Source organism: Physeter macrocephalus, chromosome 13, assembly GCF_002837175.3.
Source record: "Physeter macrocephalus isolate SW-GA chromosome 13, ASM283717v5, whole genome shotgun sequence".
NCBI lineage: Eukaryota > Metazoa > Chordata > Mammalia > Artiodactyla > Physeteridae > Physeter > Physeter macrocephalus.
This window is the reverse complement of record NC_041226.1, coordinates 69,862,423-69,878,224: the sequence shown is the minus strand read 5'-3', so window position 1 is coordinate 69,878,224 and position 15,802 is coordinate 69,862,423. Positions and strand designations below refer to the sequence as shown.

The window sequence follows — 15,802 nt, the reverse complement described above, 5'->3', positions numbered from 1 at the left end:
AACAGCTTGAGAACAGAGAAAAGAAAACAAAAGATGGGGGTTAAGATGGCAAAGGGGTGGGCGTGTAGCTGTCGGACCCAAGAACGAGGGAGCTGAGTCCTCAGGACTCTCGGCTGTTGGGGAGTGTTCAGAGTTGGATGTTGGATGGGCAGGAGAAGACACGGGAGAACCCTGAGGATGAACAAGCAGAAGTGCCTGGTGTGGGGGAGTTGGAGGGATGGAAGGTGGCGCTGGGAGAAGGGGCGTTGCCGTGTCTGTGATCCCACAGGTGGAGTGTTGGGTAGGCGGCGTGGAGTGTGGGCGACTGTGGAGGGCCCACAGGAAAGGTGAACTGACATGTGTGAGCACTGAATAGTTGGATAGAAATTCAGAAGATTAATAGATGTGAAAATGTTCAGCCCAACTACCAGGTCTAATGAATTTAAATGATACATAAAATCAAACTGAAATAAGAAGTAAGTTATGGGTATAGCTCCTCAAATGACTATTTTGAACATTTAATCTAAGCTTGACATGGATCCTTAGGCCCTTGGAAGGTATATATTGTAACCTTTCGTGTTAGAAATGCAACAGGAAAAGAAGTGATTTCGGAACCTTGGTCATTATTATTACCTTGACTGTTAACATTTGTTCCTTAATTTGTTAAAACCTTTGTGTTCAGCTCACCCACTTTCAAGGAATATCAGCCTTGGAAGTATGCCAATTCAGTGTTCATTTGGTGAAGGGGAAAATTGCTTTTGAAAAGCAGTTTCTATATCAGATTCTCAATCAGAAAATACAGAAATATATTGAAGAACCATAATTAACTTTGATTTGTGCCGTCCTTTCTAAATGAAGGTAGCAGCCTTGTAGGGTAGGAGGACAATCTGGCCGTAACCAGCGAGGTTCAGCTGATGTGGCACCCAGGTGGGTACTCTGGTCTTTCTCACTGCCCACGGGTGTACCTCTGGGTCCCTATGCTCTGTGCAAGCAGAGGAGGCCCGTTCTTCAGTGGAGGGTGGCCCATGCCATGCTCCATGGGATGCAACTCTAGGGGACATGACTGATGTACGTTCTTTGTTCTCCTAGGGAGCTGGGGCGTTCATACAGAATGCGGTGTGATGGTGCCCCAGCAGCTGGGCACCTCAGGGAGCTGCGGTGCCTTTTGTGGACACCATTAGAGTAAACACTTGTCAGGTTGATTTCTATGTTTACTAACACTTTAGACATTTTCTTCATTTTTCCTCAAGACAGCCCGGTGAGGAAAGTAGCTCTCCACCCCACCACCCCGCCGCCCACCATACCGGCAATGTACGACATGATTTTTGTTAGAAACACCATGCAGTGCTTAGGAAAACTTATGATCGAGTGGGGAGTTGTGATTACCTACATAAATAACTAGCTGAAATAAAACACACACACACAAAATATTACCCTCATAAGTGAATCTAAGATTTTATTCTTTTCTCAGGTAGAATAAAAGATATTGGATGAGTCTAGTAGTCCATTACTGTATGCATGTTTTCCCCATATCAGGTCACATTTTCTTTCCTTCCTCCCTCCCTCCCTTCTCTCTCACTCACTCTCTCTCTTTCTTTCTTTCTTTTTCAAATTTTCTTTGCTTTTTAAAAATAATGTTTGCTCACATTTTAAATAGGTCATCGAGAACGGTGAAGATTCTATAGTGAGTGGAATTGGGTAAGCACAGACCTTATGTGTAACCAGTGAGGGTAGAAGGACACTTTTATGTATGTGATTCATGTATATGTCTTAGGTTATTAAACACTACTCGCAGGCATTGATAGAGGAAGATTTGAGCCAAGATGAAATCTTAAGACAGTGCAAGCAGTGGAGATTTATTTATATTATATCTCTAGCATTCACTGAAAATCATTCTTTATTATAGTTATTTGTAACTGTAAGACTTTATTATTTTCTCCCCAAATAGAAAATAAAACCTCTATGAGAGTGACAAACCATAGTTGTTTGGTTTTTATTATAAACCATAGCTTTTTGAAAATTCACCTTTGCATTTGCGATGTTCCTACAACAGTGCTTAATTCGTGGTAAGCATTTAATATGTTTTGAGTAAATGGATGGATTTGAGATCTAGGCACCAGCTGCCTTTGAGGTCGTAAGGGCACAGCTCAAGGTGGTGGATCAGGGGAGTGGAAGAGAGGGAGACATGTTTGCATGCAAAAACAAAACTCAAAAGTCCTTCAAGAAAAAGAAAACCTGGGTTTTGGCCTCAGAATCATCAGATGCCATTTAACATATTACTAGGCACACACTCTGTGGTTCCTACAACCTGAATGGGTCCTGCTGTGTCCATACCTCTGCCTTTTCCTACCAGGGTTGCCTGGCAGAACGTGGGCCCTGCCGAGTGTCCTGTGTGGGTTTGATGGACCTTGCATCAGCAGGACCCTTGAGTGTGTGCCTGAGATCCAGTGAGGACAAATTAAGGGAGTTCCGTGAAGCCCCCTGATGTCAGAAGTCCTCCAATCAGGACTTCCCCATCTGCTTAGTATTTTATCCGCAAAGCATAACCTCTGCTCCGCTGTGTTTAAGATAGGACTTTGCCTGGCGTCCCAGGCTTTGAAGGGCTGCTCTGAGCAGACCATCCTGGTGGTGCTGGTAAACGCACAGAGGGGCTTGTGTGAAATTATCCTTGATGCACGGGCGAGGCCTTACGTGTGAATGAAAGCGTGTGCCTCCCTAAGGCAAGTCCTGAAAGGAACCTTCATTGGGATATTGGAAGTATATAAATAACGGACATGATTTAACGTGAAGCATATTCACTACGCTAGGTATTCGCACAAGTGTATGGTGTTTTTAACAACTGAAATTGCATTCTAAAGAAGACATAGAGAACCATACACGGACAACTAGAAAATGAAAGAAGCTACACTTGCCTACCCCTTCCTCAAGGCTCCGTTACCGAATAGAATGGTAGTTGTTCTAGACACTAGGGTAGTGGCAAGACCTGAGATGTAGTCATCTGGGTCTAGATTTTAGCCCCAGGTCTGTCTGTCACTAATCTGGGTATTTCAGTAAGCCATAAACCTTCCTAAAATTCACCTTTCCTTTTTTTTTTTAAATGATGCTCCCATGTAAATTCACCTTTCTTAACCTGTAATTCAGAGATAACATTTGCCCTAAAATTGGGGTTCTCATTAGATGTGTGAGAATCCAAAGAGATATCACCATTCAAGGAAGCTCTTTGTACACACGGGCTGATGTCCGCCAGGTAGCAGGGAGGGAGCTGAGTTACCAGGATGCTTAGTGGAGTCTTCTTCCTCTCCTCTAGGTAACATCATTTTATTTTTGAGGATGGCAATTTTTAGTTGCAAAGTTATATGATGTGGAGCAGGCTGAGCCCCTTACTCATGGGGAAGCTGGACCTGCCACGTGTCCACTCAAGTGGCTGCAAGGCCTCTCCTGGTTTTCTGGATAGCCACCCCCGTCCTCACTTTTGCAGTGATACTTAAGTGATTAGAGGGACTTCTCTGGTGGCGCAGTGGTTAAGAATCCGCCTGCCAATGCGGGGGACACGGGTTCGAGCCCTGGTCCAGGAAGATCCCACATGCTGTGGAGCAGCTTAGCCTGTGAGCCACAACTACTGAGCCTGCGCTCTAGAGCCCGTGAGCCACAACTACTGGGCCCACGTGCCACAACTACTGAAGCCCGCGCGACTAGAGCCCGCGCTCCACAACAAGAGAAGCCACCACAACGAGAAGCCCGCGCACTGTGACGAAGAGTAGCCCCCGCTCACTGCAACTAGAGAAAGCCCACGCGCGGTAACGACCCAACGCAGCCAAAAATAAATAAATTTATTTAAAAGAAAAAGAAACCAGTTTCTCTGTAATACCAAACACCCCCCTCCCCCCAATTGATGAGTCTGGTCATTTTAAGGGTTTTGAACATTTAACTTATTTAGTTATAGTTTACTGCATTTGACCAAGCTGTTATGTAATACATAATTAGGGGGGTTTTCAAGGTAGCAGAATGAAATTTTTATGACTATCAAAGGTCTACTAACATTTATAAATGTACATATATGACATTTTAGGAAACAGGACACTGTGCAGTGACAGAGCTACCTGATGTCTCACCAGTTGCTAAGACACTGTCTCATTCGGAGCCCCAAATGATTCCATTTAAAAGTCCCGACTGCCCATTCATTCAGACATTCATGTTAGGCCAGACGTTATGTAAGGGTGCTGGAGAAGCGAAGATGACTAGCACAGTCTGAGGTTCTTGAGTCTGGTAGGCGATGCAGCAAGGTTTCTGAGTAATTTCCGCAGCACTGCGTGTGTGCCGTGTGCTGCAGGAGGTGGGAGTGAGCAGCCCCACAGCCAGGCACAGGGGCTGCTACATTAGGGAGTCAGAAGTAGCCCGCGTGCTGGAGGGTCAGAGGCGGGCAGGAGAGGAGTCCAGAAAAGTCGGTACCGCGGGTCACCAAAGGTCAGGTCATGCTGAGGAGTCTGGACTTTATTCTCATGGCAGTGGTGGTGGGGGTCCTTGAAAGAATTTAAGCTGAGGCATGATGCTATTGATAAGAGTTTCAGAAAGATGACTGGCAGCTGTGCAGAGGGCTGGTTGAGGGAAGGCAGACATCCCCGTCAGGGAGGGTGCCACACTGAGGTTCACACAAGAGCCCCCTAAATCGGTGTGTTGTCATGGGGATGTACAGCAAGGAAAGTCCTTGACGTCACAGGGTGATGCTGTTGAGGGAAGAGAGAGAGACAGTTAGAGATGGAAACCTGGGCACCGGCCAGGGGCTAGTGAAGAGGAGCTGTCAGAGAGAGGCAGAGAGATGTCCGTTTCTCTGCCCATGTTAGGCTCCGTCCTTGTAATGTTTTAGTTTCTCGGGAGTTGTTTATTAAATCCCTCCGGAAACCTAAGTGGAGATCTTTCTCTGGACCCTTGTCTTGTCCCATGCCTTGTTTGTTTTCTTGATTATTAGTGCATTAAACATTGAGAATCCTCAGGAAACCGCTTCCCTGGAAATGGACTTGTCTGAGCTTCATGGAATACTGTGGGTCTGATCTCTGCAGTGAGATGCGGGGAACGCCCTGTGTGGATTTCAGTTTCCAGCCTAGCTTGGAACTGAATCCTCTCAAAAGCGAGTCATCTGCTCTGAAACAAATGCATCTGCCAGATATTTGGAAAGGTTCCATTACTGCTGTGCTCAGTAAGTTGCAGCTAAGTTCCCAGCCTTGTCTAAAGTGAGGTTTAATACTGCGCGGGATACAAAACGTTTAATGTACAGACATGCATCCAAGGGGGTATTTCCAGCAGATTCAGAGGGACGTAGAGACAGAGGAAGGAGGTGCTGAGAGCCGTCTGTCTAGCAGGGAGCAGCTGAAAATCCACTTGGCGCAGTTGAGCACAATAAAAATTCAACCCAGGGCTCACTCTTTAGGGAGGGAGATGGGCCGTGCCCGAGGGACGCCCGCCTGAGAGCTCAGTCTTACCCCGACGGCCTGGGCTTTGATTTCTGCCACATCCACTTGCCTCCCTTCACTGCACCTTGGCCCCTCCTCCTCCCCTCACTCCCCAGGCCTCAAGGCCCATCTTAGAGGTAAGATGGCAGGAGCCTAGGAATCCCTTCTCTCTCTCTGTTCTGCAGCCATACCTACTGACCGATTACTGAGGAGAACCCTCTTCACCTCTTCTGTGTCTCAGGTGGTGCACTTTGGCCTCGCCTTCCTTCGGAGTTGTTCTGCTTAGGACACCCGAGGAGCAGCCATCTCTGAGCTGCCCTGTGATGTTTGTTTTTTGTCTGAGGGCCGACACTCCCTGCCCTGTGCTCCTTAGAACAGGAGAGATGGGGGGAGTCCTTGTAGATCTGCACAGCAGGCTCAGGTTACAGCCCACCCACTTCTCTGGGATATTGTCTCCAGCTCATTGTTCCTGTGTCCCAGGGGAAGGGTGGGCCTTCTGTTTCAACGTCTGAATTGTAAGTCCTATAAAATGTGATATTTTAGACACCCAGTAGATATGCATACTTCCCACCAGGAATTAAGAGGGTTGTTTTGTTATAGTTTAATGCCCATTGTAAAGTGATAAATAAAAAAAATCTGGTGCCTTATGAGTTGAGAGGATTAGAAAAATAAAGAAATGATGACACAAAAGAACATCTTCGTTAATACTAACGCCTGTATTTAAGTCTACACAGTGAATCTTCCCTCCTTTTAATGCAATTCCGTTCATAAAAACACATTAAAACAATTCCTTTCATTAAAAAAGTAAGTGGGGTAATATGACTATAAATCAAAAAAGATACAGCGTATTCATCTTTTTTCTGGATGTCTTTTAAGTTTTTAGTTTCTCGCAAAGCAATCCGTAGCACTCAGATAATAAACCACTTGTGAGAGAGAGAGACTTAGAATTCCATGGAACTATGGAGTTTTTAAACCACAAAGAAAACCTAGAGATCCTAGAAAATTCTGGATGTGGAAAGTTAAAACTTTCCTCCAAGATTACACAGCTAATTAGAGGCAGAGCTCAGATGAGAACTCAGGTTTCCTGGCTCTCAAGTCCAACCTCTTTCCAAGATCACTTCTCAAATTCTTCCATAGGAAGTTTAATTAAATTATGTGCTTCACATTGCTTGTGGTTTGAAACATGAGCTTCTTGGTATCCCAGCTTCAGTGGGGTCAAGGTAGCGTGTTAGCCAGCACCCTACGGAGGAAAGACAGAGCCCTGGCCAGGTTGGGGGCAGGAAGTTCATTAGTAAGAGGGATTCCAAGTTAAAGCTAAAGAAACAGGGCCACAGCGGGCCATCAGGGAAGAGCAGTGAGTGGTGAAGAAGAGGGGCGGGAAATGCCTGGAAGCCCCCGGGGTTGTGCCCAGGTGAGGAAACGTGGTACCTCTGTATGTTCCCTTTAGGGACCCTGCCTCCCTGGGCTGAGCATCCCACATTCCTGATTACAGCTCATAGCCATTAAAGTGACCCCGGTTTTTGGAGGGAATCATTTCAACCAAGAGGAGAAGAAAAGTTTTTAAAATAAAAAAGGCTCTTTTTGAAATTTGTCATCCTAACTAGACTTGGAGATAGTCGTAAATTGTACCCTTTATATTCGGATCTGGGGACACCTCTGCATTTCATCAGTTCATTTCATTACATTAAAAAAAAAAAAGTCCCATAAAGATAGGCCTAGTCTCTCAGGTGTCCATGCATCATTATATAAGTCCTTTAGAAGAGTACTTCACCTTTTTCTCCTCCTTTTGCAGTCCTAAGTTACCTTTTCAGTTAGTCCTAAAATTTTGTGGAAGGCCTCATAAGACTCACGCCGGTACTTGGCCAAGGTAATTAAGGATTTCTGTGCGTCAAGCACTGCCAGTGTTTAACCTAAGAAACAATATTGACTGAAAATAATTGAATCTATTATAGTTGCTAGAAGAAGGCTTTTATTTTTTATTTTTTTTTGTGGCACGCGGGCCTCTCACTGTTGTGGCCTCTCCCGTTGCGGAGCGCAGGCTCAGCGGCCATGGCTCACGGGCCCAGCCGCTCCACGGCACGTGGGATCTTCCCGGACCGGGGCATGAACCCGCGTCCCCCGCATCGGCAGGCGGACTCTCAACCACTGCGCCACCAGGGAAGCGAAGCCCTATTTTTAAATTGTATTTTGTACTGTGAGATTTATATCGCAAAGGATGTTTGAGATGCTAGCTATGTTTAGATTTAATTTTCAGATCTTATCACACTTCATAGTGTGCACTGTTTTTTCCCCCTACCCCTTGCAGATGTACAGCTTTTTTAGTAGAATGGAAATAATTTATTTCCAGACAAAGGGATGGGACTGATGTTCTTTGAATGTCCGCCTTGGTGATGATTTATATAAGGTGGACACAGACCCATCTTTTAGCAGGAATATGATTTTAGTTAATAGGAAAGTAGGAAAGAATACCACAACCATGAAAAAGAAAATTAAGCTCATATTTGAGAAGAGCTTTAGTGTTCATTGAGTATAAATCTTCAGGTGTTGATTTGGACTCTTATAAGCCAGATAGATAAAACTACAGCGATTTAATATGAATCGATTTGACATACAGTTGACTATTACCTGAATGTGACTTTTAATACATAAAATATATGGAGAAGTTAAACAAACCAGAATACCATTTAATAATGTGCATTGAGAACTAGAATTAATAAGCAGATCAGAATACATTCATTGGCTGTGTGTTCTCTGATTAGGAGAGTCGAAATGGGAATTATAATAAACAAGTGGGTTGGTGAGGCTAAACTCAAAGCAGAGGGAACAAGAGGAAAGACCTTGGCAACTGGTGACATCAAACAGTGACTCCTCATTGGAGCCAAGTCCAGGAGTCCCCCAGTGGGTCACAGCCTGATGGATCCCAGCCTTTCCTATTAAATGGTGACAAAGACATTGACAGAATTGCTTTGGTCATACAAGCCCTGTTCTTTCTGTTGGCTCATTCTTTCCCTAGTTAAAACCATTGACTAGGCTGTAGGTCGGTGCGGTTTTAGAGATGTTTAATTCAAGCTTAATTAGAGTTTTAGGCAGTTTTTTCTTTGGCGTATATTTTTTTAATTCTAGGACTTAATGGGCTTGCTTTTTATGTGTATGCAAAAAGCTAGTCTCATCTATTATGACTTGATTTTGTTATTTTAACTTCCTAAGGGTAGACTTATCTTCACATTTCTCTTCCTTTTTGTACTAAACACAACTTGTACTCATCCTGTACAGTGTAGCTTAAGCACCTTTGCCTCAGTGCCCGTCTTCATTTTCTTGATGTCCGATTCTCCTCCCTGTCGGATTTAGACTCCCCTCTTAGACTCTTTCCTCTCGTACCAGCCTGTGCTTCTGTGTTCTTCTTTCTTACACCCTTCTGGTATTGGTGGGTGGTAATAAACACATGGATGATTGGTTTAATTATGCCCAGCGCTCTCTTATCTGTTAAAAGTCATCTATCTTTAATGAGTAAAGTTGCTTTCTTTTTAAATTGAAAACGTAATGGCACTTTGGTCCACAATAATAAAAAGGTTTCATTTCCTATTATTTTTCTTACCTTAAAGGGGTGTTTGGAAAAGTGTCACATAATTAAAGTTTCTTGAGTTGGTAATTCCACTAGGAAAATTCTGTAATAAATTTTATTTCTTCCTAATTTTCTGATGGGAAATGAGCTGGAAGTGACCCTGATAGTCCTATTTCTTGACCTGAGCCATTTCATGAACATTTTTAAAGTATGATAATTAGTTTCAAAAAATCATGATAGACCCAAATAAATCAAGATAAGGACGCAGTAAGTGGGGGTATAGAATGTGTCCTTCTTTGAAGTGCACATAATTTCTTAATTCCCCTTTACTGGTATACCTGATTCTTAACAGTTTTGACAATCTCTTACAATCGATGTTTTACTTTGAAGCTTTTTGAATAGATTATGCCTCCAGTGCCTACTGTTATTCATCTCTGTGGCATTTCATGGAACCAGGTGTGTAAGAAGGGTCACCATTTGTGGCTTTCACAAAGAAGCCGAGAGCCAGGGTGTGGAAAGCCCTCATGGAGGAGGCTGAATGAAGTAATAATTCACCTGTGAAAGACTTTGGTAGAGAACAGCGTTCCTTCCTTCTCTTCCTTTAGAATAAGGAAGCCTTATTCTAAAAGTAGGATTTAAGATTGCTTTCAAAGATGGACACAGTGCAAGCAAAGAGTAAAGACAGGTGAAGCAGACATAACAGGGAGACAATACGGGCAGGAAATAAGATTATTAAAAAATGTATGCCCTGGAGTTCTTCCCCTGTGCTGGAGGAGGAGGGACCACAGATCTGACCCAAAGTTTCCTCCAATCTTAGGAAGAAGAAAAACAGATGGGACAGATGCTGGGAGATCCCAGCTTAGTAATTAGCCTCAGGAACCAATGGGATAGATTCTGTCAACAAGCTGGTTTCTTGTGTGCTGTTTTTATAACTATGATCTGTTAATAGTGTCCAAGGATTACAGTCCATGGGAGAAAAAATCTAGAACATTCCTTCCTGAAGCCCAAGGCCTAGTTAACTCGATTTGACACTACAGTCCCTACACTGCAGTGTTAATTAGGGTAGATGTGTTGCTGCCTGAAGTCAAGAGAGATTTTATTATTTAGAATAAGCATTTAAGCCTCATGAAACAGGAGCAGTTCTCAGTTACAGGAGGGAAGGTAGTGATCACAGTCATAGATTTAGTCAACAAATATTAAGGACCTGCTACAGGTCCCACTGGGGATGTGGCAGTGAATAAGAACAGTTGTAAAAGGCAGTTAAGAGATGGATGTATAGGGCTTCCCTGGTGGCACAGTGGTTGGGAGTCCGCCTGCCGATGCAGGGGACGCGGGTTCATGCCCCAGTCCGGGAAGATCCCACATGCCGCGGAGCGGCTGGGCCCGTGAGCCGTGGCCGCTGGGCCTACACGTCCGGAGCCTGTACTCCGCGACGGGAGAGGCCACAGCAGTGAGAGGCCCGCGTACCGCAAAAAAAAAAAAAAAAGAGATGGATGTATAACAATGTGAATGTACTTAATGCCCCTGAACTGTACACTTAAAAATGGTTCAAATGGTGAATGTTATGTCTGTCTTACCACAGTTTTAAAACTGCCGCAATCCAGGCAAGTAAAAGGCAACTTCGTGGGACTAGATCAAGCACGTGGGGTGGGGGAGTGTTAGGGTCTCTGAAAGGGGCCTCTTTCCTGCCTGGAGGGGTCCTTGGGCCCGTGATCCAGAAGGACTTGGGAGCCACTGCCCCCACCTTTTGAAGTTTAAGGAGCCAGCTGGAGTCTGAGGTCCACGAGGTGCTACTGCAGAGGAAGGGGAAGGGCCCCACTGCCCTGGGAGTCTGGCACCTTAACGTCTTCACTTAACCGAGTCGTGTCCTGGTGCTTCCTTCACAGACGGCCATCCTGAGACGACAGGGGCGGTACGTGTGTTCCACCATCCCTGCCAACGCACAGCAGGAAGCTCAGAGCTTATTTGTTACAGAGGTAATGTATTTCTTCTATGCCTCCTCCCCTTTAAAAAATTTCAATGGTATTTTCAAGAAAGTGTCAAAGAGGTAATTACATTTTTATGATGGAAGTTAGAATAGAAAAATAATAAGTTTTCAGAGTCTGAAACTTGGACAGAAATGTCAACGGGGTCAATTTGATGACAAAACATGAATTCTACAAAACTTATCTCATAGCCTTAGAATAGGAGTAACTTGTGAATGAACTCACTGGACACCTAGCAGACTCTGATAATGTTTTTAATGGAGACTCAGCACATGCATTTATGTATTCATTGACTTCATTTATATGTTTATACTTGTAATTTATTATCCAGATTAGTTCAGTATTCATGAAGTACCAGGTAACAATGAGCAGAGCCTAACTATCCCTGATCAATATATGATTATTATTACTTTTGTTTGAACATACAGAAAACGACTCTTTCGTTAAGGAGGAAAGAAAAATTATTGCTTTGAGATTGCTTGTTTTTTTCTGTCTTGAGGTGTTTGTTTCTTCCTCCAGGTGCCTTTAGATAGGATGAACGAGTTAGGTATTTTAATTTTGTTTCTTGAAGTGCTCCTTCATTTAAAAAATAGTGTATTTTTATCCCCATTTTTCTAGTTGATATTTAGGAGCTAAATATGCCCATCAATAAATTTGCCCACTACAAGGAAGCTATGCTGTCCTAAGTGAAGGCCCATTACAATAACAACATTTAGTTTCACTGAGATTTTTGAAAACTTGAATGTATAGTTAAAATTTTTGAAGTGTGTTCTCTTATCATTCTGAAAAAGTAACTTCTTGTCTTACCTCCTTTGCCACTCTATTTGTAATATTAATGCAAGACAAATGCAGCCAAATATGTTTACAGAGTCTCAAATGTTTATTTTAAAGCAGGACTTTAGGCGAACTGTCCTGCAGCCTGTTTTTGTAAAGAAAGGTACACTGCGGCACAGCTGCACCCATTTGCTCGCTCACATATGCCTGTGACTACTTCACATTACAGCTCAGACACCAGTGGCTGCAATGGAGACATTGTGTCCCTCAAAGCTGAAAATATTTGCTATCTGGCCTTTTGCAGAAAAAAATTTGTTGATCCTTGTTTTAAGGCATATAGTAAAATTGTTAATTACTAATTCAGTTCTCTCAGTTTCTTAAAAAAAATATTATGTTGAGGGACAACTCTTTATTAAGTTCTCTCATCGCAGCACGTTGGGCAATAGCGACTTCACCCTGTGGGGCAGGAGCCAGCATAGCTACACCCTCTTGGGCCCCTTCCACTAGGGTGGAGTGCAACAGTGCTTCCGCCCCGTACTCTTGTCCACAGGAGGATGACCTAATGGCTTTAAACAAAACAAAACAAAAACTTCAAAAACCTTCCAGTATAACTTCAAAATATTATTGAATTTCACAAGTTTGAAAGGTCAGTCATGAAATCAGCCCAGTCAGATCCCTGTCTCTTTAGAGATGCAGTTCTCTGGGTACTGATTTCTGATTGAACCCCTTGTCTCCTAGACTTTCTACACCTCCAGAGGGGTGTGGATTGCTTGCCTTGTTCTGTGCGCCTGCCTTGGAATTTAGCCTGTGCCTGCCTTGTGGGTGGTCAACAATGGCTTATTAAATGAGTGACGCTAGTTACTTAACCTGGTTAACTGTGTTTTTTGCAGTTCCTTATAATTTAAAATATTTAAACATTGTAATTATCTTTCTTTTCTTTCTTTCTAATTACCCATTTTCCCTAAGATATTAAAAATCTGGGCACTCAGGTGTTCTGTTCATAAATGCACTGGTTATGTACAAGTGTATACTTATTTATTTATTTTTAATTGGGCAGGTACATTTTATATTTCGGAATAGGTTTAATGTCCTACAAGAGACTTTGGTGGTATGAAAGTTGAAGTTGAAGGGCTTGGTGAAAAACCAGAACAAAGATAGTAGGAGCATGTCCACAAGACTGTGTCATACATAGTCTGACCTGACTTAGCTGTGCTAATGGACCCAGGGATAAGATGGGAAAACCCAAACCTACAGATAATTCTGAAGTCATACTGGTTTTGGAATGTGATTTTGAATGTGGATGTCTGATGTTCTAAATGTGAAAATGCTTTGAATTGAAAAAAAAGCATTTATAAGGATAAAATGGTGTTTAAAAACATTTGTAACTACATAGCAAAGAAGTTGAAAAGTTGTTCAGCTCCCACATCTGACTTTGTTTTTAACCCTTCTCTGCTCTTTATTCCACCTCAGAATGATAATATAAAAAACTTACTCTACCTTCCGTTCACAACCTTGCCAGTAGAGTGCTTAGTGTAGAGCCTGGCATGAGAGGCATTAGCTGTAGTTACTTTCATGACCTTGGGGTTTTGCTTCAGAAAGCCTTCAGGCATGAAGTATGAAATTGATAAAAAGGTTCACAGTATAAACAACGAAGTGAAGTCAACAGAATAGGGACTTTGTTCATGATGTTACAGCCAGGGTCAAGTCAACTAGGTACGACTAATATATTTAACTACCTATGTTTTCACTTTATTCATTCATTTTTTGCCACACTGACATCTATATATGTGTAGTCAAGAGCTGTCCATACGGAAAAGCAAGTCCGCTGATGGTAAATAAATCAAATGCTTCACCTGTTGATTTTGACTCATTCATATTTGAAGATCTGGTGGAGGAGACCTTATAATCTTAAGACTGTACACACTACTCAGTGGATCCTCCTGGACAGATGAATGAAAGACACCGTGCTGGTTGGTCGAGCTTGTCAGATAGCAAGGTAGTTTAATGCAGTCCCTGTAGGTTGGTGTCACTGTTGAATCCGGGCAATGGACTGCTCCATACTTTGTACATTTGTACACATGCATACACACATGTACACCTGAAGAGGTCATGGTGCCACTGTGAACTGGAATCTAAATCTTTCTTCCTAATTACCTCACACTGACCCTTATAAATAAAATGAAAATCTGAGGGCAAAGGTATGTAATATTGACTAATGAGCAAGTCTTAATATTAGTAAATACTATGAAAGTATCTTTAGGTTCACACTTTCCACTTACTTTCATGTTCTTCTAGAAGCCCACTTGACTTCTTAGGAACCAAGTGGTTTTAAGTCAGAAACAGCACATTGTTACGTAAATGCAGCAAGAGGAGGGGAGGTTTGTCTCCTTGTAACATCTGCTCTCGGCTCATGAAGGACGATGACTTAAATGACCCCCCTCCCAAGTGTAACTTTTCAGTGGTTCTTAAGCTTCATAGGAACCTCTAATGGTGGCATTTCAGGCATGAGAGGGTTGAGGGGAAAGAATTTTTTGGATATTGGTGTGGGTGTGCATTCATAAACTTTCCCAAATGTTCTCCAAAATTCATCACATGTCTTTTTTCTTTTCCTCTTATGCTTTTTTTTTTTTTTTTTTAATGCTCCCCCACCTCCCCAAACAGTGCATCAAAACCTATAATTCTGACTGGCATCTTGTGAACTACAAATATGAAGATTACTCAGGAGAGTTTCGACAGCTTCCAAAGTGAGTAAATGATCAGACCACACAAAATGGGGTTATACACACAGGGAAAGCTCTTTGTATTTGAAATGCCTAGGGAGATGTGTAACTTCACATGCAATCAGAGTGATTAGAGAAAATATTTCTAGATGGTTTGTGTGTATATGGGTTAGCTATTGTTTACAGGGTATTTGTTAATAGTACTCAAACCTAGTACTCTGGGAATTGGTAGATGGTAAGAAACACCTGGATGGTTTAATTATGTTCAGTGATTCTGCTCAGGGTACCACTGATAAAACAAAAACAGGTGAGATTTTTTTCAGTGAGAAACAGAAACAAAATGTAAGTGTATTGAAATATGCTGAGGTGTGTTTTATCTTAAAAAGGATATTTTGAAAAGACATGAAAAGCATTTATATTGAACAAATTTTATATTTAAAAAATGTACGTCAAAGAACAAGCATTTCCCCAAATTTCTTTACCTCCTTTAAAGTATTAACTGATTCTAAAATATACCAAAAGCACGTGTGTTTAGATTGATGAGCAGTAGTTAAAGTAAACCAGGTATAGATAGGTCTTGCCTTGAGAGGGTATCTGTTATAAAATGGTACATCCTGAAATAACACAGTTGGCAGATTTTAGTTTATTATGAAAATTGAAAGCAAATAATGATGCATTGTGTTTCAAAAGTAACCGTTGCCAGTGAAAATTTTAATTAAGACCCTATTAATAAATTTTTCTTAGGGTTTGTTGCATCTGTGAGTTTGAACTGTTTATACTGTTCTCAGTGGACCTAGCTGTTTGTTTTTTTCTGTTTGTGTGGTTCAACCACTCCTTAAGAGTGTCCAGCCAATTTCCCAATTGCCTCTTTTTAAACCTTGGCTGAGAACACTCACTTCCAGCATTCTCTTCTCCAGATGGGTATGCTCCTTACTTCTGTATGTACCCAGTACTTATTTGGGGACTTAATTCTTCCTGTTTGGTTGGTAAAGCTATCTTTACTGATAGGTTTGTTCATGCTCTTCTCATGACTGAAAGAGAACCGACTGGGGATACAGTGTATTTTATACGATGTACTTTTACTGCTGGTGGATTTTACCTCTTGGCGTTAATAAGAATTTCAGTTGTGTGATGAGAAGGAGACGAAGGTTGTAACAGTGATTAAGAACATAGAGTCTTGGGGCTTCCCTGGTGGCGCAGTGGTTGCGCGTCCGCCTGCCGATGCAGGGGAACCGGGTTCGCGCCCCGGTCTGGGAAGATCCCACATGCCGCGGAGCGGCTGGGCTCGTGAGCCATGGCCGCTGAGCCTGCGCGTCCAGAGCCTGTGCTCCGCAA

The 15,802-nt window shown here is 42.7% G+C and overlaps 1 protein-coding gene across 23 annotated transcripts in view; it reads left to right on the top strand.

The window, feature by feature from the left end:
* DOCK9 (dedicator of cytokinesis 9) overlaps positions 1-15,802 on the top strand; it is a 291,607-nt gene that overhangs the window by 143,160 nt on the left and 132,645 nt on the right. For all 23 annotated transcript variants that reach the window (XR_003682501.2, XR_003682502.2, XM_028497260.2 and 20 more), the window contains exons 3-4: positions 10,875-10,964; positions 14,409-14,491. Coding sequence is in view for 21 of the 23 variants with exons in the window: in XM_028497260.2 (XP_028353061.1) it covers positions 10,875-10,964; positions 14,409-14,491 (173 nt within the window). In the remaining 2 variants the exon portion in view is untranslated. The remainder of the gene's footprint in view (positions 1-10,874; positions 10,965-14,408; positions 14,492-15,802) is intronic.